The 26,619-nt window shown below is 35.0% G+C and overlaps 2 protein-coding genes across 2 annotated transcripts; one reads left to right on the forward strand and one right to left on the reverse strand.

Moving 5' to 3' along the window:
- The first annotated feature begins 1,375 nt into the window (after positions 1-1,375).
- LOC131145952 (uncharacterized) lies at positions 1,376-11,588 on the forward strand. The gene is made up of 2 exons (XM_058095128.1): positions 1,376-1,997; positions 11,129-11,588. Exons 1-2 carry the CDS (start codon positions 1,387-1,389, stop codon positions 11,232-11,234), a joined length of 717 nt encoding a protein of 238 aa, XP_057951111.1. The 5' UTR covers positions 1,376-1,386; the 3' UTR covers positions 11,235-11,588.
- Positions 11,589-11,711: 123 nt separating this feature from the next.
- Positions 11,712-19,505, reverse strand: LOC131145951 (ABC transporter C family member 10-like). The gene is made up of 12 exons (XM_058095126.1): positions 18,852-19,505; positions 16,638-18,717; positions 16,158-16,478; positions 15,991-16,077; positions 15,159-15,749; positions 14,901-15,065; positions 14,372-14,666; positions 14,009-14,223; positions 13,047-13,352; positions 12,903-12,966; positions 12,565-12,804; positions 11,712-12,031 (listed from the first exon to the last, which is right to left on the reverse strand). Exons 2-12 carry the CDS (start codon positions 18,687-18,689, stop codon positions 11,919-11,921), a joined length of 4,449 nt encoding a protein of 1,482 aa, XP_057951109.1. The 5' UTR covers positions 18,690-18,717; positions 18,852-19,505; the 3' UTR covers positions 11,712-11,918.
- Positions 19,506-26,619: the final 7,114 nt, after the last annotated feature.

A 26,619-nucleotide genomic window follows, 5' to 3' on the forward strand; every position in this document is an offset into this window, starting at 1 on the left:
ATTCAAATATAAGATTTAAAATTTATACTCTCAAATAAATAACTTGGTAGTGTTTGAGAGCATGAATTTCAAACTTTGAATTTAAATTTGCATGAATTTAGACAAATTTTAATACAATTTTATAGTGCACCTTATCCAAATCAAACACAACTTTAAATTTAAGGTTTCTCAAAACATAAGATTAATATTTAAAAAAAAAACTTATAATAAAAAAAGAATGTGTTTTAAATTTATTAATTTAGTGAAAGATTCTCATGCTCCTTATCCTTCCTACCCTCTAACACCTCCATGCTATTTTTTCATTGCTTTGTTCAATTCTTCCTAATATTATTTTTCAACTCTCTCTCTTCCTCTCTCTCTTCTATGATTGAACCTAGATTGATTTGTACAATCATTAATTAAGTTTTATCCATTTAGAATTTTGTTAGGTCAATTAAGTAAAAGATATGTCAAAAATACTCTTAATTTTTTATCTACAAAAACAATAATGGACTCTCGAATGATTTTAGTAGTGTTTGAAGGATTTTTTCGATACCTAAATTATCAAATAGTTATAAAATTAACACGTGTAAGAAAAATAAGAAGTAAAGATAATGAATCTCATATTAACTCAGTGATGTCACATTTTTTTATTTTTTTGTTTTCTTTTAGCCCTCTGCCTCATAATCGTCTCTAGTAAGTGGATTATCCTTATTTGAATGTGGTTAGTTACTTCTTCTTATCACAAGAAGATGAGTCTCTTCATCGGAGTGAACGATTAAGATCGACTATTGTGGAAATATGGATCACTGTTACCAGGGAGTGGATAGTTAAGGCAATTGATAAACTCAATAAATGAGATTAACTGAAGAGCTCTATAAAAGCAAATTAGTTATGGGGGCAAATCGATTTGGGAGTTCTATGAGCAGGTCAACTTGAGTCCGTAAGAGCTTTATGAGTAAGTTGTTTTTGGAAGCTTTATAAATCGATTTTGAGAGTTCCATGATTAGGTCAATTGCACATGCAATCAGTCACATGTGTAAAATCAGTTTTGCTAGGTAAGATTATTGGTTGGTGCTATTGCAAATTTTACAATAATTGATCATTGATTAACATTAACATTTACATTTAAAATTTATAATTGATTTTTATAGTCATGTATATTTTAGTGGTATAATCAAATGTATAGAAAATTTCTAATATTAAGTTGTCCGAGACATCATTCTAAAATTAATTATATACAAAATTTTAGAATATAAAATAAAGAATGAATAATAGCAAAAGAATTCATATAAGAGTTTATTTTTATTTTAGTTTTATTATTTTTTAAGTTGCCACAACCTTTAGGCATTTTTGGTAAAAAAAAAAAAAAACATAAAAATGTATTTTTGGGAGTAATTAGGATAGATGAGCAAAGCCAAAGCCGTTGGACATCGCCGTACGGTCTTCTCTACTGAAGATGGCTCTGCTATTCTCAATTACACTGATTCCGCTCATCCCCGACCTCTTCACTGCATTCTCACTCCAAATTTAGCTGCATCTCTGAATCGTTACCATTTCAGCTCCTTCAATTCAACTGAAGAACACAGGTTTGGAGAAAGAAGAGGGAAAACTCAAAAAAGCGAGGACAAAATGTCTACAATTTCGGTTTCTAAATTTATCACTTTTTCTGTACTTTCATATTCTCCTGCGAATGGCCATAAATCTTCTTCTATTGCTTGCCCTTTTCACCCTAACAAGTTCCCTTTACTTTCGCAACCACACACTTCTTCTCTGCCAAGAAGAACCTTATTTCTCTCAAAATCTTCCGAAGCAGAGGTCTCTGCGACAGAGGACGAGTGGCTCAAGAAACTGCCCGACAAGAAGAAGCCTTTGTACTCTCACAGCCTCCCTTGCATAGAGGCGTGGCTGAAGAGCTTAGGGTTTTTTCAGAGCAGAGAAGATAGAGCCGTTTGGTTCGTTGAAAAGCCGGAGTGGCACGCCCAGTTGTCGCTTGACGTAACGGATCTCCACATAAGGTTCGTGCATTTTTTTTTTACGTGTTTCTGCAACTGGGTTGTTGTTCCTTTATTAGTGCTGAGATAATTGTGTTTTTTAGATTTTTTTTTTATTCATCTGGGTGTTTGTTTTAAATTGATTAGTGCTGAGATAGTTATGATTTTATATGGGTCTTTTGGGGTATTTATTTTTTGTTTTTGCCATTGTTTTTGGAGTTCTGATGAGGGGGAGTTGCCTTGGCCTGAGACTCTGAATGATAGACTGTTTGTTGGGTTAGTTAGGTTTTGTAATTCAATGGTGCAGTACAAAGATGGTGTCTTGTTGACTTGTATCAAGATATTAATCTGCATCTAGTGTCACTGTATGATAATTTGTTTAGTGTGGTTATGAAATGAGGAATAGCTTCCCAAGAGGGGGGGTGAATTGGATTCTTTTTTAATTTTAATGATTTTTAAGCTATAATTTTAATTACCCAGAAAACAAGATATATAAACGATAACTATACTTAAAAATACTGAAATTTAAATTCACAAGTCAATTAATGAAATCAACGTAATTCAATCACTCAACCAAAAATATTAGAGCTTTAGTTGATTTTTCTGTAAATTCTTAGCATGCACTTTACTTGATCAAGATTTTCGCAGATTAACCAACGTACTCCCTTTTTGGGTTTCCGCAAATGATTAATCAAAACGTACTTTCTAAATATCAAGTACCTTTGTTTCTTTCTCACTTAAGAATCTACAACCTGCACATTTAAATCATACCACAATAGCAAGTAAATAATATAAAGTAAAGCAGAGAGAAAGACACAAGATTTTTACGAGGTTTGGCTTCAACACAGCCTACGTCCTCGCCTTTGGCAAAACACCAAAGGATTCCACTATATTAGTTTCGTTACCTGGTGGAATAATACCAATCTACAACCACTCCTTCTATCAGACTAGGGCCCGCCTCTCCAAACAATAACCCCTTGTTTGGTCAAATGATTCAACAACTCTGAATCGTTTAAGAATGATGATAAAGAAATTTGTGTACAAAAGAGAACTCTCACAATAGAGTAGATTAGTACAATGATCAGCTCACTTATACTTCAAAGTAATTCAAATATAAGAAATTTGAAGCTCAACGCTTAGTATGAATTACCAAATGATTTTTCAAAGAAAATGAAAGATTCTGATTTTTTAAAGTTTTACTTCAAAAATATAAATCAATATCAGATTAGAAATTTTAAGCACAAGAAAAATTTAGCTCATTTGAGAAATTTGAATACTTGAAAATCACTTGATCTAAAAAACCTTTGAAAAGTAGTTTGATCTAAAAACCTTGAAGGTTGCTTGATCTTAAATTTTGAAGATTGCTGGATCTGAAATTTTGAAGATTTTTGGATCTGAAACTTTTAAGAATTTCTAGATCTGAAACTTTTGAGAATTGCTTAATTTCAAAAACCTTTCAATATTGCCTCTATGATCATTATTTTAAACCTTTGAAGTTTTTGACTATTTATAAATGTTTTTAGAAGCCATCCATTACTCTAAAAGATTCCTAAAATTCATTTCCAAATATTTTGAAATAAATATGTTTAAAAACATGGTTTAAAAAATCTTCTCTTCTTAAGCCCTTTTTATTTATTAAAAAATGCTTTTTTAGAGTATATATGTTTAAAAAAAATATTTTTGATTTTCCAAATATTTTGAAATAAATATGTTTAAAAACATGGTTTAAAAAATCTTCTCTTCTTAAGTCATTTTTATTTATAAAAAAAAATACTTTTTAGCGTATATATGTTAAAAAAAATATTTTTGATTTTCTATGAGTTTCAAACCACTTTATATTTGAGTTTAACTTTTGAAGTACTTACATTAAGAACATCCTAAAATATAATTATTTAATCTTCAATCTTGTTCTGCCATCATTTTTGTTGTTTCAATCTTTTATTTGAGCTTTTCACCAGTATAATTTTATTCCTCATGCTCTTTGTAATCCATAAACTTTTCTTTGTGTTCTTCAAGGATTTTTTGTAATCCATAAACTATACTTGTGTTCTTCAAGAATTCTTTGTAATCCATAGGCTTCTTTATGCACTTGGGCTTTGTCACTTTCCTGAAAAAATTTTACTTGAAACATATTAAACATATCATTGATTTGTTATCATCAAAATAAGAATTGTAAGTCTTATTAGACCAACAGGTTATATGTGTAACTGCAGTTAGATTGAACATTTGGCTATTGAGAGAGAGGCAGATGACTATGGATTGAATGGATTTCCAAGCGAAAGGCTCCAAGGACTAGACAAAGGTGAAAAAAGGGCTCCATTGCCTCGTGGGAAAGGTTATGTGGCTATGACTTGATAACATGGCCGTGGACAGGAGATGAATGGTCAACATACTTCATTATGATACTTCGTGGCGAAGAAATTTCATTGTTGGTAGAAGGAACATCAGTGGAATTTTATCAAGAAATATAGAAGAGTGGCTGTTATGGCAGTATCCTTTTATTAACCGCCATTATTATCATTATTTTGAAAAATTGTTGTTGGTTCAAGTAGCCCACAACTGGATTGTTTGGTGATCACTGTATTCGTTGGAAAAGCTGGATTCTTTTGGGCCTATGGAGTGTGTCACACTACCACATCAATGGGTAGATATTTAGATGTCTGCAGAAAAAGTGAAAATTTTAGTCAATCAACGAATATCATTTCCTTTGTGGAATGTTGAGATAAAACAAATGGCAATTCAACAATATTTTAAGTTAAAAATGAATGTAAATGTGAAAATTTAGTGGTAGCATCTGTTAAGGATGAGATGAAAGGCAAAAAAAAATGATAGTTTGATTGCATGGTGATGGGACAAACATTAATGATTATGCCAATAGAGTTCAGTTAGAAGATGGTAGAAGTACAAGGCGAGTGCCAAAGGGACTGTTGGTTGAGGCTGTGGAGAAACCAGGATGTTTTATAAATTGATGGAATAGAACTGTCCTAGATAAACTGAAGTGGTGAAAACTATTTGTTTTAAGGTTGTGGAGAAACCATGATGTTTTATAAATTGATGGAACAGAGTTGTCCTAGATAAACTGAAGCAGACAAAACTATTTGTTTAGCCACCTTGTTTAAATGATAGATGAGGAACTTTGCTAGGTTAAACTGTTCTGGTAAAAGTGTAAAACAAACAAGGTTAGTTTCTACTGATTGTTCTTGAGTAGTATTTACCTTTGTTTATTATGGATGGGTTGTTTTGAATTGTATGTGATGGTTTATTATCTCAATGAAATCTTGTGAGATTTCATTTGAACTACTATGACTGAAAATTGTTTTTAAGGTAACAGCCAGAAGTAGCCCAGCTAGGGGAATTGGAAAAATCAGAGATCTTGCCTGAAATTTTTGTTATTGAGGGAAGCACTGTCCAGTGCCCTGATTGGAATCTGGAAGGAGGAAAGTGAAGAAGAAAAGAGACATTATTCTGTATACATATAGTTTTTCTCTTGCTGGATGTTGCACTAGTGTACCTTTAGAAATAATTCATGTTTTTACACCCTTGTGGTGAGAACAAATATAGTAAAAACAGCATCATCGGCAATCCCTGTAAGCATAATTGGACATAACAGACCTACCCGCCTCCCGTATGGGCATTTTTTTGTTCCTTGAACATAATAAATGACCTTCCTTTTGTCTGGCCTTCATCCATAAATGTTGTTTTTCCTCCTTGGCTGTCTACCAGATGTTTCCCTCGTTTACACTACTTTGGTGTTTGCTCCACAACCAACTTTTTTTTTTCATTCCGTCTCTGTTGCTTGTCATTTTCTAATGTGTAACGTCTGAAACTGTAGTTTTTCCACATTTTTTCTTGTTTTGTAATTTCATGGAAATTAATTGTGATATATTTCATCCAATAGAGATGATAACTATTTTTGACTGATGATAGTGGGGTTGTGCCACTTTCCTTAATTTTTTTTTTCTCCTAAATTGATACAAAATAGGTTCATCAACAAGGTATTATCTTTGTAGAAGATCTAGTAGATCTTCTTGCTCATATAGTTTGCTTGTGAAGGTTGGTAATGTATCATATTCTCAGTAATTATTTGTCCTCACAAATTATGATTATGAAATCTCTATGCATATGCATTTAATTTTATAAGTTTCTGTGCTATTATGTAATGGTATCAGTGGTTTCGCAGGTACTTAAAGCCACAGGGCAATATCTAGGAAGTCCTCCTATTCACAACTATAACACCGTTACAGTTTGTTAAGGACTCTTATGCTGTTAGACTGCGCGTGAATGAGTGGAATAGGTTTTTGAGTCTTATTTTTTGCATTCTCCACCCCCACCCTCCTAATTGAAGCTTAGAAATTCAAGTTTAAGTTGGTTTATTTTAGTTAGTGTTTTTTATATAAAAAATAATTTTTGGTTTTATTTTATTTAACATTTAGTATGTATGTTTTTAATAACTAGCATTCAAATAAATCTGACTTTTTTCTCATTAACATTACATATTTTCATATTATAAGTTCTTCCAAATTAGGTGTAATTTTAACATTACGCCTACTTTGGAGACAAAAATACATTATATTGCTATGCTTGTTCTTGTTTAATATATCAACATTCTATATTTTATTTTTTAGATTGCAAAAACTCCATTAAATACTAAAAAAGTATAAAAGATGGCATTATATATTTTATATTTCTTAATGTTTATGATTCTTTGTTTAAAAATATAAAAAATGGCGTTCTATATTTTATATTTCTTTATATTTATGATTTCTTTGTTTAACTTTCACTTATCAATAAAGTAGTGAAAGGTAGCAAATGGATGCTTCTTGCCAAATAGCAACTAAAGTAACCTAGATGACATCCAATACTTGTAGTATACGTTATATTTAAATTGATTAAAAAGTACTAAAAATCCTTAAAGCATTAGTATGTATGGTTCTAGATCAAAACATGTGAACCTATATGTTTTTAACAAGTTCTCTACTGCAAAAAAAAGAAAAATGGAATTCATGGACGCGGTGTCTGTTAGCTACGTTTGCAATGGCTGCAACATATGGATCTATATGTTTTTAAGAACCATGAAATACATTGTTGAACGTGGAAATCTTCTTGACTGGATTCAAGGATGCAATGAATTGTGGCGTTGTCCCATTTTATAGAAACATTTCAAGAAATGTTAGTTCCTTGCATGACTGTATAAGGTGCACGTGATTGTTTGAATATGATTCAGGTATGTTTAATTATTTGAGACGTTAATTGGTTTGAGTTTCTTTACTTTAATTATGTATAGTTTGCCCATATGCTACAGTAAATCAATAATTTTATTATTACCTGACTCCTTACTGTTGGAATGATGATTGATTTGCTCATTGTTTTAAAGCTGTCCTGTATTTCTTCTTACAAAGAGGTGTTTGACCATATTGGCTTAAACATGTCCTACAATAAAAAAAATAATTATTGATGAGCTTGAGCTTTAGAAAAGGATTTCAACACATAAAAATCATTAGTAACAGAAGGCTTTTCATAAACTACCATTTTTTATATGAAATCGGGACTCATGCACAACGGATCAGCTGCAAAAATAATTTAATGACTGTGAGTTTTTTTTTTTTAATCATTATTTTTAAAAAATAATAATAATAATAACCCAATCATGCACATTGCATTAATAAGGGATCGGTAATCTTCTTTTGAGTACTTACCACTTGCAGAGTTTTTCTGAGACCCATAAACCACTGTCATAGGAGGTAGTTTTAAATTACTAAGAAATACTGGAAGCTGTATTATTGAGAACATCAAGAGTTAATGTATGAGCAAGATTAAGGCATTTGGAGATCTTCGTGCTTATGATAGGTATAGGCATTAGGATACTTGGATTTAATTATGTAATTTTCCGCATCTGGGTGTTTACTATTATGTTTTATTAATTAGGGATTTGCTTCTATTGCCCAAATTATGTTTACTTGTTTAGGGATTTGCTATTGTTTCATTTTGTTATGTTTCCTTATATAGTAATTTGCTATTATTTCCAAAATTATGGTTTCATATTTAGTATTAGGAGAATGTCTATATAAAGGCTTGATGTGTAACTGTGAGAGGCAGATTGAATATTGAATATTAGGCCATAAATTGGGTCTGTCTTCGGTTTTCCCTTTCTTTTAATTTATTCCTATTTATTTAGTTGCTTCTTTTTGTTTTTCTATTATTTGCTTTCTGGTTTTCTGTTGGCAATATATCCTGCATGGCTGCATCAACTTGGTATTACAGCCTCATCTTGATCCTCCCTTGCTACCATCATCAAACGACAATCCAACACTATGAGTCTAGCCATCAGACAACCGTTAGTCCAGTCTTTCCAGCCACAACTGAAGCCTCAGCTTATCATATTCATCACACCTGCAGGCACCACCCATTGCACCCAAACCTTAAAGTACCCTAACAATTTTTTTCTTTTCTTTGCTCTGTCATCCCTGCCAGGGCCCCCCAATCCTTCATTTGTCTTTCTGTTTAAAGAAAAAAAAAAAGAATTTTGTTGATGTTGGCTGTTGCAAGAGCTTATGAGAAGCAGCAGCAAACACTGGATAAATAAACAAACAGAAAAGGAAAAAGAAACTGTTTCTATTGCTGCAGCGTTGGAGAAGTAAAATTGCATCATCACCATCTTCTTCATTGAAAAAGAAGCCCAACTAGCAGATCTTCCTCGTTGAGCAACTCCCAAATCACCCACTGGAATCTATGTTCCTCTAATCACAGGCCACAGAATCTATGCTCTTTTAATCACAGGCCACGACCAAAGCACCGTCATTGCCAATGCCTCCCCAGCAATAGTTGCAGCATTGCAAGCTTCTGTTGTGCATATCCACCATCGCAGACTTGTGGCTCTGCCATCATTTGTTTGTGTGTTATTGACCACAAAAACTTCTCAAATCCCTAACCCATGTAAGACCAACCCACATAGACTCTTTTTAATTTTTTATTATAACCAAATCCACCTATATCAAACCCAATCCTAACCTGTTGACTAGCCCATCGTAGGTCCTTCCTAAAGTGGGACTGACCTAGCTTTAACACCACTTGATCCACTTCAGTTTTCGAATAAAAATAAGAACCAAAAAAAAACACGGTGACCAAGGACCAATTCAAATCTGTTTTGCAAGATGTCTCCGAAGTGAAGGTCTGGAGGGAGATGCATGTCTTCGTAGAACAAACTAATCTGGATTTACAATATTGCATGAAGGATATCACAGACAACAATAGAATGTAATAGCTTGTTGAGACATGTGGATAAAAGAGGAAGGGGGTTGCGTGTGGTACTAGAAAATTATCCAACATTCCTGGTGACTGTAGTAGAACCTGAGATTGTTAAATCTTATGGCTGGGCTGAGCTGGCCAAAAAGAGTTCATTGTTTAAGACGATGAGAGGTCTATGAAAATGCTTAGTGAGCCTGTATCAGAATCAGAGTTGCAACCAGTCGTCCTAGCTACAGGATCTATGGCATAAAGGATGATCTGAACTGACATATAAGCCTAAAGAATCCATGAAGGAACTTGAGGAGTTGGAAATCACAGAGATTAAGCCATTTGTGGAGGGTGCGACCCTAGAGTTCAAGGCTGAAAATCATGAGTGGATTGCATTTGCGGAATTTATCATTCCTGATGAGTTTGTCATGACTTTGTCCACTTGCATTCATATTTATTTTTAAGCGCGCGATTACATCACTGATATCCAACTTTGCTTGATTTACAATTTTTCCATCCTTCAAATGTTTTGAATTCGGGGTTCAGTTTTTCCGGCCAGGGGTGAATGAGCATGATTGAGGCATTTGTAGATCTTCATGCTTACCATAGGTCATAGGTGTAGGCATAATTTAGGATATTTGGATTTAATTGTGTAATTTTCCTGCATTTGTTTCGTTAATTAGTGATTTGCTACTCAAAAGTATGCTTCTTGTTTAGGGATTTGCTAGTATTTTCCAAATCATGCTTTATTATTTAGTGATGTGTTATTAGTTCCCCAATTGTGTTGCCTAGAGCTAGGAGATGGCCCATAGAAAGGCTTGATGTGCAACCATGAGAGGCAGTGTGAATTTTGAGAATGACCTTAAATTGATTCTTGCTTTTCCCTCTCTTTATTTTCTTGTTTATTTTTTTTTTCTTTTGGTTAACATCTTTGGTTTTCTCTTAATTTTCCATTATTTTCTTGTTGACTCTATGTTGCCAATTGGTCCTGCATCACGAAGTTACCCCTTTCTTTTATTTATATGTTTATTCATTTTTATGTTCTTAGATTAGTGAAGTTCTTTAATATTTCCCTTCAAAAAAAAAAAAAACTGGAATATATTTTACATGGTCACCTTTTTCTTTTATTTATTTGTTTATTTATTTTTTATGTTCTTAGATCTGTGAAATTCTCTAATCTTTTCCTTAAAAAGAAAAAAAAAACTGGAATATGTTTTACAGGTCAACATAAATAATATTATAGCAGGTTGACATAAACAAAATGTTTATAATATTTGCAGAATTTGTCTCCCAGCCTCTCTTGCCCATTGAAAAGATATGTGGTTCATAAAGTGAGAACAACATCATAAAGAGTCGGGATCTGTATATATATATATATATATAATTGGACTTTTATTGATTTAAATATGACTAGTCAATGGAAACAATCTAAGATCACTTTCGCATTCTGACAGGATTGAGTGAAGATGGGATTAAATGTATTTTGGTTTCTCGTTTGGAAAGTCATCTGTTTATGTGTTTTTCATTTTTGTATTTGTTTATAGCCTTATTTTAGCGTTCCGTTGCAGCCCCAAGAGTACGAGACATGGAAATCAGTGATTTGTAATTTACACACAAAAAAGACTTAGAATGTTGAACAAGTTGATAGATGTAAACCTGAAAAAATTGAATTTATATTTCTTTCTGAATTATGTATTTTACTCATTTCTTGGATTAGACAATTGATTAGATCTTCAACCTATGTTGGAGTTGAAATTTGAAAAGCTTGGAATTCAATAGCCCCTTTGTAATCTTACTTACTAGATGTATTGGATTCCTAATTCCTATTTTGGAACCCGAAAGTCCCTATTGCTTCATTTTTCTGTCTTTGCTGCATCTCCTACCATGGTAGCTCATTAAGAGTGTATATTTGTTATACTCAGGTACATGAAAAGCGGACCTGGAAATCTTGAAAAGGATGTGGAAAGGAGATTCAGTTATGCTCTGAGCAGAGAGGACATTCAGAATGCCATGCTTGGAGGGCCGTGACGACAATAACTGTAAATCTAGCTGCTGCTTGGCCTAATTTGATATGAGCACCTCAGGTTGTTCCATAATGGTCATTCTCCAATTTAATGTGTGGGTTTATGCTTTTCCTACATCAGAGAGAGAAATCCATGTTTCTAACTTGTTACTTGTTAGCCTGTATTGATCATAATTCAGTATTTTTTTTCATCATAATTGAGGAATGTCTTCAAGTCACTTAGTCCCTCAATTGTTGCAATGCAATTGAAGCTGGTTAGTTTCTCTTATATCTTGGAATACCATTGAAGTTTTGTATCACCGATTCACCATTCTAATTTTTAAGCAAATCTGGAGGAAAAATTGACTGATATTCATCAATCTTGCTCTTTTCTTTTGTTTTGAATTTGGCAATGGGCTTTATGAACTCTAAATGTTGTCTGTTGTCCTCAGAGAATGTGTTTTTGGACCAGTATTGCATGCAAATCAAGTTAACATACAAATGAAACTTGCCATAGCAATAAAGTTAATCTCTACTAATGTGGGTATTGAGGGCATTAGAGAAAGATTGCTTAGCCTGCATAGAGACCAGTTGGTTCTCTTGATATTTTTACACCCACTCGGAGTATTGCTGGGCTTCTATTAATCTTGAGCCCTTTTAACATGAAAGCTCAAGTGAGAGAAGCTGCACATATAAGAAATTTATTTGCTTCAATGGGAATCTGCAGAGTGAAAATGAGACCAGTATTCCTTGACAAGCCGCCTGAAGAGAGAATCTTCCCTCATCATTAACTTTGTTGGCTCGTCATACTCCACTAGTTGCCCTGAAATTTTAATTGATATTTTCCTTCAGATTGTTTCAAGTGCTCGTTTGGGACAACTTTGAATTAAAATACACATAGTTGCTTCCTGCCGTCTCCTTTTACACATTACCCTTTCCATTGCTGGCTAATATCTCTAGGCACTAAGCTTCCAATTCCTTGAAACGGGATGATCTTAAACCATTTAGCCCTAGATCCCAAATCTGCAACCTAGGACGTAAGCAAGCTTTTGCCACCGTAACTAGGGTCAGGTCTGTGTTCAACTCCAATATGAGTCAAGTCCAGACACTTGACATGACAAGTGAACGAAAAAGAAATGTTCATGTATCAGATGCTTCTGTCCATCTAGAGGGGAACTTTTGACCTGGTTTTCTTGGTGGCATTATAGAATGATGACAGACCATCAGTATGATGATGAATTTCACCAGTATGATGATGATGAAGCAAGTTCATTAGGACAAGAACATGCAAGGACATACAAACTTTTGGGTATTTTTTTTTATCTTTTTAATTATAGTTGAAGGATTGAAACTGACCAGCGTCAATGGCGAGAACCATAGTGCAGTCCATTACAGTTGGTATCCTGTGAGCCACCGTGATCACGGTGCAATCTGTGAATTCGCTCCTAATGGTTTTCTGTAAAATCAAGTCAGTTGCGTTGTCAATAGATGCAGTTGCTTCATCAAGAACCAGAATCTGGCTCCTTTTCAACAGAGCACGGCCCAGACAGAACAACTGCCGCTGCCCCATGCTCCAATTCCATCCCTCCTCCATAACTGAAACAAAGATTTCATGTCCATTGAAATTGATTATATACCACAGGAAGTATATGTACCCCAACTACACACTTACTGCAATAAGTCTGCAACCTTACCTAAAGAGTTTAAGCCCTCCTTTTTCTCCTTAACAGCATCTTGAAGCTGACACTTTCTAAGAACCTGTCAAAAATACATTATATTCTTCATTAGTATGCTGTTGGAAATATTGTTCAAGGATGGATGGCTTCTATGTTTATTACCTCCCATATTTCCTGTTCAGAGTGTCGAGACAATGGATCTAAATTGTATCTAACTGTCCCATTAAAAAGAGTAGGGTCTTGTGGTATGATTCCAAAACGAGATCTTAGGTCATGAAGTCCAATGGTAGAGATGTTGAGGCCATCAACTGTAATCTTCCCTCCTGCTGGTTCTATCAGGCGAAATAGGGCACTTATAAGAGTAGTCTTCCCACAGCCAGTGCGACCAACAATGCCAATCTTGTGACCTCCTTCAAATGTGCAAGTTATCCCGCGAAGAACAAGTGGTGCATTGGGCCTATATCTGATCTGTTTCCACACAAATAAAGATTTCAGCATGCAGACTTACATTGGTTAAAAGTGTAGAATATAAAAAGTGGGTGGAAAAGCTGTTTCCTTCATTTTCTAGAGCAGAAAATTAAGGAAAGAGAACAAATGGAAATGATCTGTTGTGCTGCTTTCTAAACCATTCTCTCCACAACTATGAGGAAAATTGAAGGAAAGAGTCTCGTCTTTTAGTCCGAGTGAAATTATTTCTTTCCTGCCAATTCCCTTTCCTGACACTCCATTTGGAACGTGGAATGATGAAATAAGGTAAGGAAATTATAAACGAATCTACTTGTTCCTGTTTGGTTATAAAGAAAAAATGAGGAAAAAGATATATATACATATATATATATATATATATATAATAAATCAATGACACCTTAATTTTCAATTATATTTGGTCAAATTTTCTTTCTTAATAGTATTTGAGATGGAGAATAATACAATGGAAAATCAATTTCTTTTTCTTTCCATTCTTTTATAAATTCTGATTTAGTATGGAACTCTAAAGGCGAAACAAGAAGAGGGAAAGAAAGAAACATTCTTTTCGTCTTGTTTCTCTCTCAAACTTTTTTCTTTGCCTTTTTTTCCCTCATATGGAATACATTGTTAATTATAATATACACAAGAACAAGTACCTGCAGATCATGAATTTCTACTTTGCCCACAACTGGCCAATTTTGTGGGGGATGGTGCCCTTCTATGACTTCAAGGGCTTCACTTGGTATATGCATGCATTGGTTAAGCCTTTCTACAGAAATGATATAATTTGCTAGTGTGCACTGGTTTTGTATAGAAAAGACTATGGATATGTTCAATGATAGACCATAAGACAAAGCCATTCCGACAAACCCTGCAACACAAAATTACTTGTCATTGAAAGAATTGTTCTATGCAGGAACATCTAGCTGATAATTATCCCATAACTTCATTTCCTAATAATAATAAAGAGCTTGGTAGAACATTGGAAGATGAAAAATATTGAGAGATAAATCACCCACCAGAGCTAAAGGTTCCAGGAGGAAGCAAAATCATGCAGAAGGCTGAAGAGGAAAGGACAACTGCACAGAGTGCAGCCAACCGGAGGATCAACCACTCATTTGCTGCAAAACTGTGAAACAGTGAACCAGCATTTGTGTCAATGAGGTTCAGATTCTTCACAAAGAACTGGTGTTCCTCCTTGAAAGCTCTTATTGTCATGGCACCAGCCACAGATTCTGCTATATGGTTTGCCACCATGGACTTGGTTGTGCCATTTATCCGCATCAACTCTTTAGCAGAGGCAAGGTAGTATCTCTGTTGATATGACACAAGTCCACTCAATACACCAGTTAAGATAAAATCAAATGGAAAAAAAACAAAAAAAACCACCTAGATAAATTGAATGCCCCATTGGGCGGCATGATGAAATCATAACTATCATACATTTTACCCAAATTTGATATGAACACTTTCGAAAGATGTCACTTAGTGTCTCATGGAGATGAAATGGTGGACACCTAATAGATCCCATGAAAGATCTAATATTACCTGCAAATGTGTCACCAGGAAAACCATTGGTATGGAGACAAAAAGAACTTGCCAGGTAACAACTGCGATGACTCCTAGATTGACGAAAGCATTTATCGTTGATGCAGCAGTGTAGATTATGCTGAACAGGACATCAAGATCAACAATACTCATATCAGATGAAACCTATATAACAGATCACAGGAAGAATTAGTTTCATTGTTCATTTGAACCCCCGAAAAGAAAGATCAATTAGTAATTTGTGTTTGGATTGCTTACTCGGCTGAGTATACGTCCCAGAGGTGTAGAGTCATAAAAGGACATTGGTGCTCGAAAAAGGGAGTTCAATAATTTTGAAAATAAAGATTTTGAAGATTGAAGACCCAAAGCAACTAAACAGAAAGATCTGAAGAGCAGAAATGCTGTCGAGGCCAATCCAATTAACAAGTAGACTACTATCAATTCCAATGAGCTCACATTTCTATTTTCAATACTTGTAGCCATCCAAAAGTTCTGTGATATCTGACCAAGCACAAATATAAGGTGACAGATGCTAGCCATGGAGAAGAACAAAAGGCCTTTTTTCTGATTCAGATACAGTATGTATGGCTTAAAGCCTGTGTTGCCTGTTTCTCGCTCTTCTTGCTTAATCAACTGGTGATCTATTGATGCTTTAGAGCTGTGCACAATATTATGAGTAGTCTTGATCTCCACAGCAGAGGTTTTGTGTCTATATTCTGAAGTAACCCCAGAATGCCTTTCAGAACCAACTGTTTCTTTATGTGCATTGATGAAGTCCTGAAATTCCTGGCTTGAGGCTAATAGCTGATGATAAGGAGCTGCTAGTAGGATTTGCCCATTTGACATCCACTGCCAAAAAATATATACATGTATTTTCTTTAGCATGATCACAAAGAGGGCAGAGAAACTATATTAGCAGAAGTTTCCTCTGGAAATAAATTTTGTGCAAGAGAAGCACTCTTAATTACCAAAAAATTTTATGATATGGTTGTGTGAATATGGGAAATTAAGGACAGCATAAGATATTGGTAAGTTCTAGAATTCAATGAGGTTTGGTATACTCAATGGGAAGGAATTAGAAGAAACTGACCAAAACAGATTCAAATGCAGGAAGGAAATCAACTTGGTGGGTCACTAGTAAGACTGTCTTCCTTGAGAGTGCTCCCATAATGTATTCCTGCCACAATTTGTGTGCACTTCAAAATTAAGTGTAATAAAAAATAAAATGAAGCATGCCGATAGATAAATGCTGTTTACATTAAATAAGCTTGTGGCGGTGTGTGCATCAACTGCACTGAATGGATCATCCAAGAGATATATATCAGCATCCTGATAGAGCGCACGAGCAAGTTGAATCCGCTGCTTCTGCCCACCACTCAGATTAACTCCTCTCTCTCCTATTTCTGTAAGATCACCAAAAGGCAGCAATTCAAGATCCTTTGCCAATGAACACCTCTCAATTGTTTCTTCATATCTTTGAGCATCCATGGTTGACCCAAAAAGAATGTTCTCCTGTATTGTTCCTGTCTGAATCCATGCTGACTGGGAAACATATGCAATCTTCCCGGAAACTTGAATCTGTAGAACCAAAATAAAAGTTTCACATGGCAGATGGATTCTTCTAAGGAAAAAATGTTGGTGTTACCATGAAGGGTAACATGGTGAAGTAAAGCAGTTTTGTAAAGTTAGGATGGATTCCCATAGCTTCAAAAGAAATAAAGAGCAGCAAGAACTTACAATGCCTTGAATATTTGGAACCTCCTGAAGAATTGCTGCTAAAAGCGTTGACTTTCCAGAGCCCACTTCTCCACATACAGCCACCTTTTCACCTGGCCTAACCTCTAAACTTAAATTTCTTAAGGTTGGCATGGATATGTTCTCATCCCATGAAAAAATAGCTGATTCAATTAAAATGGAGCTATTTATATTCTTCACATTGCAGTTTTGCTGCTCATTTGCACTCTGCAGCTCAGGTGCCTCAAGGAACCTAACAATTCGAGTGAATGCAACTTTTGCTTGAATGATCGACGCAATCACATCAGGGATAGATCGAACAGGTTCCTGAACAAGCCGCAAAGTTGCTACAAATGTGAAGACATTAGCAGCATATAGAGGAACATTGAGCAAGTAACATGCTCCAAAAGTAGCAGCAGAGACCAGTACAGGTGATGACCAAAAGATAAATCCATTGTATGCTTTCTGCAGCTGGACAGCTGACAACCATTTGTACTCCACTTCTCTCAAATTCTCAATAACATTCTTGAAATGAATTTCCCATGCATATAGTTTCATGACCTTCATGTGCACAAGAGCCTCAGAACTAGCTTTGAGCCTTTTGTCTTGTGCTGCCATGAGCTTGGTCTGGAACTTATGCTGTAGTTTCGCAAGGGGTATATTGCAAATCACGGTGAGAATTATCATCAATAAGGCTGCAATTGTTGCAAGCCCAACTGCACGAAATAGAATCGTTAGAGCAATGCAGAGTTGTAGGCTGCTTGTCCACGTCTGGTGAAACCAAAAAGGGAGTTCGCCAATCCTATAAGCATCTACGTTAACATAATTCATTATCTCGCCCACTGAATACTTCATTTTAGCAGCATTGGACAATTTCAGTTGCTTCTTGTAAATGGCTGCTGTGATGAATGACCTCACTTTCAGACCTATGAGTCTGCTCCGGAAGCACCATTGCCTTTCTGACAAGGATTCTATGATCTTTGCAAAGAAAAGTGATGTGGCTAAGACATGACCCTGGTATTTGAAATCTTCTTTCCCTTCAGCGACCTCAATGAAGGCAATAAGAAGCAGAGGCCCAGCAGAGACAGTGAGTATCTTGATCAGTGCAAAGAATCCAGACACAAAAATCTCTTTCCAGTGGCATAAAACAATTGTTCTCAATATTGATGGTTGGGATGATGATTCTGTCTGTTTCTGTCGGTTAAATTGCTCCAAGAACTGTGAGTAACAGCTTTCTGCTTGATCTATCTCACGTAGCTTGGGAATATCCTTGTCCACAAGAGTTTTTCCCCTACCCTTTTTCATCAAAGGATTCAACCACCAAAACGACATTCTGCTGAAAAGTCCAGCCGTGGCAAATGGAGTAACATAGTCAATTTTCCCTCTGTTACTGGTCTCATCTTTCAAAGGGGCATAAAGGGCCCTGCAGTTTATTGTATGTTCACTATCTTCGTCCTTGGAGCCCTTATAAGCGCATGATAACAGTAAAATTGATCCTAGAAAGGACAATGCATCAAAAATTGTCATGACAGATATTTCTCCACTAACAATGGCAGCAAAAATTGATAAGGAACAATGAGTTCCTGCAAACAGGAAGGTGGCAAGGCACAGGAGCTGCAATGGGGCTTTTGGAAGGTGTTTCCCCCAAAGGCTGGCTGCTAAGCCAACCAACAGCCAGGTAAATCCTTGAAACAATGCTTCCATCCATAAGTGCAGCGGTAAAAATGTGTGGGTTTTTCTCAGCTTTTCCACAAAACTGTAAATGCCCAAACACAAGTATAGAAATCCCAGACCTCCATTAACGATTGCAGAAATTATCTGCAACGGTGAAAAGCCTTGAAAGCAAGCTGGTATATTAATCATTCTCAAAGATGCCTTCCGAACCATTGTGAATAAAAATATGGATAAAAGCAGAATGGTGAAACAGATGACTAATGCCTCGTTGATACAGGAAGAAGGCTGAGACACTGAAACAAAACTGGAACTGCATGGCTTTCCCTTATTTTCTGAGCAATCAGCCTCCCCGCAAAACAAAGTCCATAAATCTTCCATCATTCTATTCCCTTATTAAGCTATTCAAAGTCTGCAAAGCGTGCACGAGAGAGAATTATATCTTTGACAAGCAAACTTTTCATATTAATCATAAAGCATGGACTACAAGAAATAAGTTGCTAATGTGTTTCTCCAAGTAGGGAAAAAGAGAAAAGTTAAAATCACCTGCTCAGGCTATCACAAAACCAAACAGAACATCTATGAGTTTCCTTGCTTAACATTAAACCCAGTATTGAAAAGGATCCAAAAGCAAAACCAACACAGCTCCAACTCTCTCTCTCTCTCCGAATGCAGTTTGAGAATAAATTCAATTGCCAGTCCTCTTCTTTGAGCATGCTCAAATATGAGGCGGGTTTGGTCTAAAAGGTAGGCTCAAACAATAAAAATGAATAAAAAAATCTGGAAAGCATCAGGGATGACAAAAATAGAAGCCACTTTCCTTTGTTGCACTGAAAAAAGGAGCTGAAATATGTTTGTGATCAAATTCTTCAGAGCTGGACCATTTCTTGACCGTTTAATTCCTGGAATCAGGAGTCAGTTGCATCCAAATTGACATTACCAGTAATGATGCTGTCAAATGGACGAAAAGAGAGGCTCCTGCTTTTGCTGCTACAGTCTATATCATCTACGGATCCAAACAAATACAGAGAATTCCTTGGAGGAAGCAAAGGAGGGCTCGTGGCAAGTATTTGTAGTTTTCTTTTTTTGTTTATCATGAGTTACTGGATGGCTATGATCTTTGCTTTGGGGTTTGGTTGGGGGGGGGGGGGTGTGGGCTTTGCTCATGGAATAAAAATCATATATATAAAAAAAAAAAAAACATCCTTCAATCCAAATGCAACTAAGAAAGAGAGAGAAGCAAACAGAATTTGAGAATCTGAAATTTCATAAAAATTCAGATTAGCAGAAGCAGCCGCCCCAACAGCTAGAAAAAAACTAATAAAAGATTCGCAAAGAATATGAAAGGGAAACTAACCATATCCACCACCTAAAACCCAAACATGCATCTTTCTAGTATGTGTAGTATCTTCTTTTCATTTCACATGCTCATGAAAAATGGATGACAACATTATTTTAAGTCTTTTGTTTTTAAAATGCTGAAGTTGAAAATAGATCACTGATTATAGGTATTAAGAATGCATTTGTTTTGCAGGGCTAGATTTTGTAGGATTGAATTGCATTAAATAGAATTGGATTGACTAGCTTTGGCAGTTATTTTGTCTCATAATCAATAATGAGGTATGAACCCACAAGCATGCTATGCGAAGAGAGTCCCATGCTTGTCCTGTTCATTCCTAACCATTGATCTTGCAAAAATCAACGGCAAGGGTACATGAAAATTTTTAGGACAAAAAACATTAATTTCCCCTAAAGTTAAGTAAAAGGACAATGGCCTCCCGTGAGCTTTAAAAAATTCCAAGAACCTTCCCTAAGATTTTAAGAATTCAAAAGACCTCCCCTAAGGTTTTCCAAAAAAATACAAACCTTTCATTATATTTAACAAAAAGACAAGTTTTTTTAGGGGAGAGTTGTGTCTTTTTCTCAAATCTCAAGGGAGGTTTGTAGTATTTTTAAAATCTCATGGGAGGTCTGCGACATTTTTGAAATTTCAGGAGAGGTCTTTATCTTTTTGCCAAATCTCAGGGGAGGTGAGTGTCTTTTGTCCAAATTTTTATGCTTAGTATGACCCATGAGAGTAAATTTCATGATGATTATTTATTTTATTTATTATTAAAAATTTCTACTTCAACACCCATAAGTATAAATGTACAACCATCATGGGCTAATTTTTTGTTGGTCAATGCAATATGTTCTTCATTTAGGTTAAACAATACAACTCATTCATGATATCTAAATTATTGTGCACACATGCAGGCACACGTGTATGGAATCATGATCTAACTTAATTAAGGTTTTAAACTATAAATATCATTGTGGATATGCTTTACTTGTTGAATATCATTCCAAATTTGCTTTGATGAATGTCCAAAAAACCTCTGTAGCTACTAAGGTCTAGAAATCCTATTATTTTGAGAGCTAGAATGTGGGGTTTTAGTGGCAGCCATGATGCCATCCACCACAGTAGATGCTGACTTATCATAGTTGCACGATAACTGTGCAATCACTACTTCATAATATGAGGTTGTAGGCGAATGATTTAATTAGGAGCTCTTAATATTTTATTTAATTTTTATTTTTATTTAAAATTAATTTTTCTAAATATATCAAATAATTTTAACTATACTGCATGTGCACTCCACTCACCAAACACGTGAATTTCATAAATAATGTTAATATTATTATATTAAAAAAAATTTAAGACCCTAAACAAAACCTTAGTGACCTTAATGAAGAGTCGGCCCTGTACACAGTCCAAGGGGCCAAGACTTAGGAGGCTCAAATTTTCAAATCTCAATCACGTACCTACATCCTCTCTCTTCCACTCTCTCAAATAATGGTATCCTGCTTTGAATTCGAGGCTAATTTTTATTGAAATAATGGTCCGTGCTTTTATCTTTCTTCACTTAAATTAGAAAATATTAATTTGAATAAAAAATTATATACTTTTAAAATTTAAACTCTAATATTTAAATAAGAGCCTTATATTTATTATCCAAAGCCACCCTTGAGGGTGATGTCGGCATCCTTTTCTATGGCCTTTCATTTGAGTAAAATGTCCTTTGATACTTTATGATATATTTTTTTTTTTTTTCAGTTGAGTCTAGATTATGCAATATAAAATAATTTATTTCCTATTTTATTATTATTATTTTTCTTATAAAATTAAAATGAAAGAATTTTAACATAAAAAAATAAGAAGTTTTTGGTTATTGAGAAAAATATGCTCAGGAATGAAGATGCTGATGCCCTTTTGTCAGGGACAGAGTTGTGTGCGGTCATAATTGAGAAATCCATTATGCTGACATTGAGACATGATGGAATTCATGAAGACCCTTTTTCTTTTTCATGCAAAAGCCTAGCCAGTGGTCTAGTCCCACTAAGAAAAAGGACGACAATTATTAAATTTAAATGGATTAGCCGTGAGATTTTTTGTTTGGGCGTGCCATGGGAAGGACTCTAGCCATCCCTGTCGCTCTCCATCGTGCGCCACGTTCCAACATTAAATTTGTATTAGAAAAATTTTAAACTTATAAGGATGGTTTGAGTTCCGAGACATCTTTTATAGTACAAACTCATAATATCAATGAGTCAAAAGTAGATAATAACTCATTAGAATTGAATTCAAGCCCGTTTCATTTGATATCAAAGTCATCATAGGGGTATACACATAGGTGTAAATTACTCTGATAAGAGCATTAGAGATCAAACGGGGTGGATCCTACACCAAGGCATCAAAGATCAGACGTGACAGCATGTCATGGTCTCACATCAGACGCATATTAAGGAGATGTTGAACTTATAAGGATGATTTTCCCTCCAATTATATAAGGTGCATTTTTTAGTATAAACTTATGATGTTAGTAAGTCAAAGCGGATAATATATATCTCACCGGAGTTGGACCCAAGACTGTTACACCATTCTTAGCAACTGTGTTTATTTTTAATTTGTCTCTTAAATATTTTTATTTATGATATATATATATATATATATATATGTATATATAGTTACTTAGTTGTCAAAGGCTTTAATGAATAAAACATAACTAGTTTTATAGCTGTCTAATTGGTTGTATCTAATATAATTCTCTTAGGCTCCGTTCAGAATTTAGAAAATATTAGGGAAATGAAAGAAAAATATTAAGCAATTCTCATTTTCATGTTTTGTTATCAAGAAAAGTAAGAAAGAAAAAAATATATATACAAAATTCATGAACAAAATTTTGATTTTACACATCATTAATACTTCATTTTTTTCATTTTTTAATCATATAAAAACAAACTTTCATTTTTAATACAATCTAGTGCAAAAGAAATAAATAATGAAAAATGAGTTTTCTTCTTATTTTCCTTTCCTTCATTTTCCTAAGTAAAATCCTCAATCCAAAGGACCATTTAGGTCACATACATTTGGTTCATGAAATGCTACTTCTATGAATAGATTAGTTATAAAAAGTTAGATACAATTAATTATATAAAAATATATATTGTTAGAATAAGGTTAATAATAAAGTCAAACTTTTTATGAATCCATGACAAGAAATAGATAAGAAATAATTATTTCCAACTAAAAGAGAAGCCACAAACTTTTCTCAAACTTCTGAAGTCTTTGAAAGTTAAAATGTAACAACACCAAAATTATTACCATTTTTTTTAATTTTATATCCTACAATAATATAATATTACTTTGATACCAATAATAATATCTACTATAACAGCTCGGACCTCAAGTGGTACCGAGGACACTTGTTCACAAAACATATCACCTATGCAGCGGAAAACATAAAAATACATTAACCTTATTTACAATACCAGAGTTTCAATATTTTTCAAAATATACATATACATCTCTCAACAGAAACCCAATGTGTAATAACCCGGAAAAATTAGAAGGGTTCTCGTCGACGAGGATATAAGAGGAGCTCGTCGACGAGGACAGGTTTCGTCGACGAGAAAATACTGAGAGAGATTTTTGGGGCAGTCTGAAATTCATAGATGAGGGAGGAAGTTCGTCGACGAAATTCCTTAAGGACTCGTCGATAAAATGACATGTCTCGTCGACGAATCTGGGCCTATAAATAGTAAAAACCTAGATTTTTCACGCGAAATTTGCGCAGGAAACCCTCTATTTCTCTCTCTATGCCCCTCTCCTCTTCTCTCTTTGATCTCGACCCGGTTTCTTGCCGAATTAAATGTCGAAGGCCACCACGATGCTCCTGACAAAGTTCACTGCAAGTCTGCTGAAACTGATCATTGGTTGAGTTAGTTGGAAATTCATCTCAAACTCAGGGTAAGGTGTTTTATTCAGAATATGCTTTCCATGTAGTTATAGAAAAATGTTATATGCAGGAAAATACTGATGTTTTGTTTTGGGGGATATTATTTTCAGGGTGTTGGGTGGAGAACCCTGCAGGTGTAGGGCCAGAGTTCAGTAGGGGTTTTTCAGAAACTAGGTAAGGGAAATATGTTATACTAGGAGATTTACTTACGTTATCAGAAATTTTATATATGTACGCATGTATACCAGTTAATATACAGAATATGAATTTTTAAAGTATGTGTGGCCTGAGTAGATATCTATTTGATATAGAACCTATGTAGTTTCTTACAACATATCATACTATACAGTATTTACAGATAAAGAATGATGTATATCACAGTATATTTCAAAACAGTTTATTATGAATGTTTGTCCAGATTAGTATACATATACAGAAATTTATTCAGATTAGCATATTACAGTTTATACAAAATCAGTACAGTACAGTTTTTTATACAGATTAGTTTATACAGTATTTACAGTATGCCATGTTTTCCTAAATGTCATAACACTCAGAGTATACAGACAGGTTATTATATAGACAAATTATACAGTATAGCATCAAGATGCTACAGTTATACAGATATTACAGTATTTACAATACAAAATTATAGTGTTTTGGTTATTTTGGTGTATAGTGAACTCAATCTCATGATCAGGTGGCAAACCAGGTAACTCTTTTGGAAATACATCTGGAAACTCTCTCACTACTGGTATGTCAGCTTGTCTCAATTCTTCTCTTGGAAAATCTTTTATGTATGCGACATACCCCGGCAACCACCCTGTAGTAGTCTCCTCACCTGAACAGCTGACACCAGCTGTGGCGAGGCACACACGCGTGAACCCACAAACCTAAATTATAGCTCACCCGGGGGTCTGAAAATCACTTCTTTTTGATGGCAATCAATGCTAGCGTGATAAATAGCTAACCAATCCATGCCCAATATCACACAAATCCCTGCATATCTAGGACCACAAGATCGGCTAATAGCACTCTCTCCTGAATATTTATTGGGAAATTTCGAAGTACCCTCCTGCATCTAATCACAGATCTCATTGGCGTACCCACAGACAATTCTATATTTAATGGTCGTGTCTCTATTCCAGCTATTTTCACATATCCCGCCAATATAAAAGAGTGGGTGACACCTGTATCAAACAAAACAATCATTTTATATGGTAAAACAGTAAGAGTACCTGTGACCATGTCTCCAGCCGTTTCAGTGTCTCCCGGTGTCAACGCGTAGACCCTCGTCGGTGCAATGTTCCTCTGCTAACCACCACGAGGCGCCTAATATTCACCTCGAAACGGTCTGGGAGCTTGTGCATAATTCGAAGGCATCTGACACGATCGAGCCATATGACCGGGCCTCCAGTATTGATAACAAATATTTTCCCACAGTCGACACTCACCAGGATGTCTCCACCCGCATCTAGGACAAATGACAGGAAGTTGTCCGCCCTAGAATCCTCTGCGCTCTACCATTTGTCTCTGGCCTTTTCCAAATCTACCCCCTCTCCAAGAGCCTCGACTAGGACCAACCTGATAACTCGAGGGCACAGTCCTCTTCCTCTAACTCCGTGTAACGACCTAAAAAATAATGACATTTAAATAATAAAGAGAGAGGGAAATGGAAGCAGAAACGGAAGGAGGCAACAGGCTTCGTCGACAAACGCTTTGCGTTCATCAACGACATTGCATGTTGAATGGAATAACATGAAACTCTTACACAGGGCCTCATTGACGAACACAGGGAATTTGTCGACGAGCGCATAAGGGGACCTCGTCGACGAAGCTATGCCTCGTCGATGAGAAAATACCGAGAGAGGTTTTGGGGAAGCCTGAAATTCGTCGACGAGGGAGGAAGTTTGTCGACGAAATTCCTTAAAGACTCGTCGATGAGATGACGTGTCTCGTCGACGAAGTTATGCCTCATCGACGAGAAAATATTGAGAGAGGTTTTGGGGCAGCCTGAAATTCATCGACAAGGGAGGAAGTTCATCGACAAAATTCCTTAAAGACTCGTTAATGAGATGACGTATCTCGTCGACGAACTCAGGGCTATAAATTGCCAAAACCTGAATTTTTAGTAGAATTTTGACGCAAGAAACCTCCATTTTCTCTCTCTACGCCCCTCTCCCCTTCTCTCTTCGATTTCGGCTCTATTTCTCGTCGAATTGAAGATCTGAGGCCACCACGACGCTCGTGGCGAAGTTCTCTACAAGTCTGCAGGAGCTGATCGTGGGGGATGTCGGTTTGAAAATCATCCCAAATTCAAGGTAAGACATTTAATTCAGATTATGTCTTTCTCGTAGTTATAAGAAATATTGTAGTTAAGAAAATACTGATGTTTTGTTCTAGGGGAATTGATTTTCAGGGTGTTGAGTGGAGAACTCTGTGGGTATAGGGCCAGAATTTAGTAGAGTTAAAGTAAAGGAAATATGCTATGTTAGGAATTGTTATAATGTTAAAAGAGATTTTATATATATGTATATACCAGTTTATTACCTAGTTTTATAGAATATGAGTTTTAAATGCTTGCGTGACCTGAGTGGATATTTATGTGATGAAGAACTTATATAGTTTTTACAGTATATCATACTATACTGAATATATAGATATAGACAGTATATACAGTTTATATAGTTTTTCCAGTATATGGAGTTATACAAAATATATAAATATAGTTATATATTCACAGAGATTATATAGAAAGATATGCATGCATATACAACTTTTATACGAATAATTTCATAAAACAGATATATATATACATATACATGTATACAGTTTTACTCAGATCAGTATATATGTTACAGCTTTATACAGAACAATATATATAGTGTTTATAGTATGTCATGTTTCCTATTACCATAACATACAAAGTATATAAACAGAGTATATAGACAGAGAATACAGACAGATATACAAAGATAGCATCAAGATGCTACAGATACAATATATAAAGATTACAGTATTTATAGTACAAAAAG

This window comes from Malania oleifera, chromosome 13 (genome assembly GCF_029873635.1).
Source record: "Malania oleifera isolate guangnan ecotype guangnan chromosome 13, ASM2987363v1, whole genome shotgun sequence".
NCBI lineage: Eukaryota > Viridiplantae > Streptophyta > Magnoliopsida > Santalales > Ximeniaceae > Malania > Malania oleifera.

Coding starts and splice junctions, on each gene's coding strand:
- LOC131145952 (XM_058095128.1), top strand. CDS start 1,387: ATGAGCAAAGCCAAAGCCGTTGGACATCGCCGTACGGTCTTCTCTACT. Junction 1,998..11,128: donor GTAACGGATCTCCACATAAG/GTTCGTGCATTT, acceptor TGTTATACTCAG/GTACATGAAAAGCGGACCTG.
- LOC131145951 (XM_058095126.1), bottom strand. CDS start 18,689: ATGATGGAAGATTTATGGACTTTGTTTTGCGGGGAGGCTGATTGCTCA. Junction 14,667..14,900: donor TCCTGGTGACACATTTGCAG/GTAATATTAGAT, acceptor TCATATCAACAG/AGATACTACCTTGCCTCTGC. Junction 13,353..14,008: donor TAGAAATTCATGATCTGCAG/GTACTTGTTCTT, acceptor GTGTGGAAACAG/ATCAGATATAGGCCCAATGC.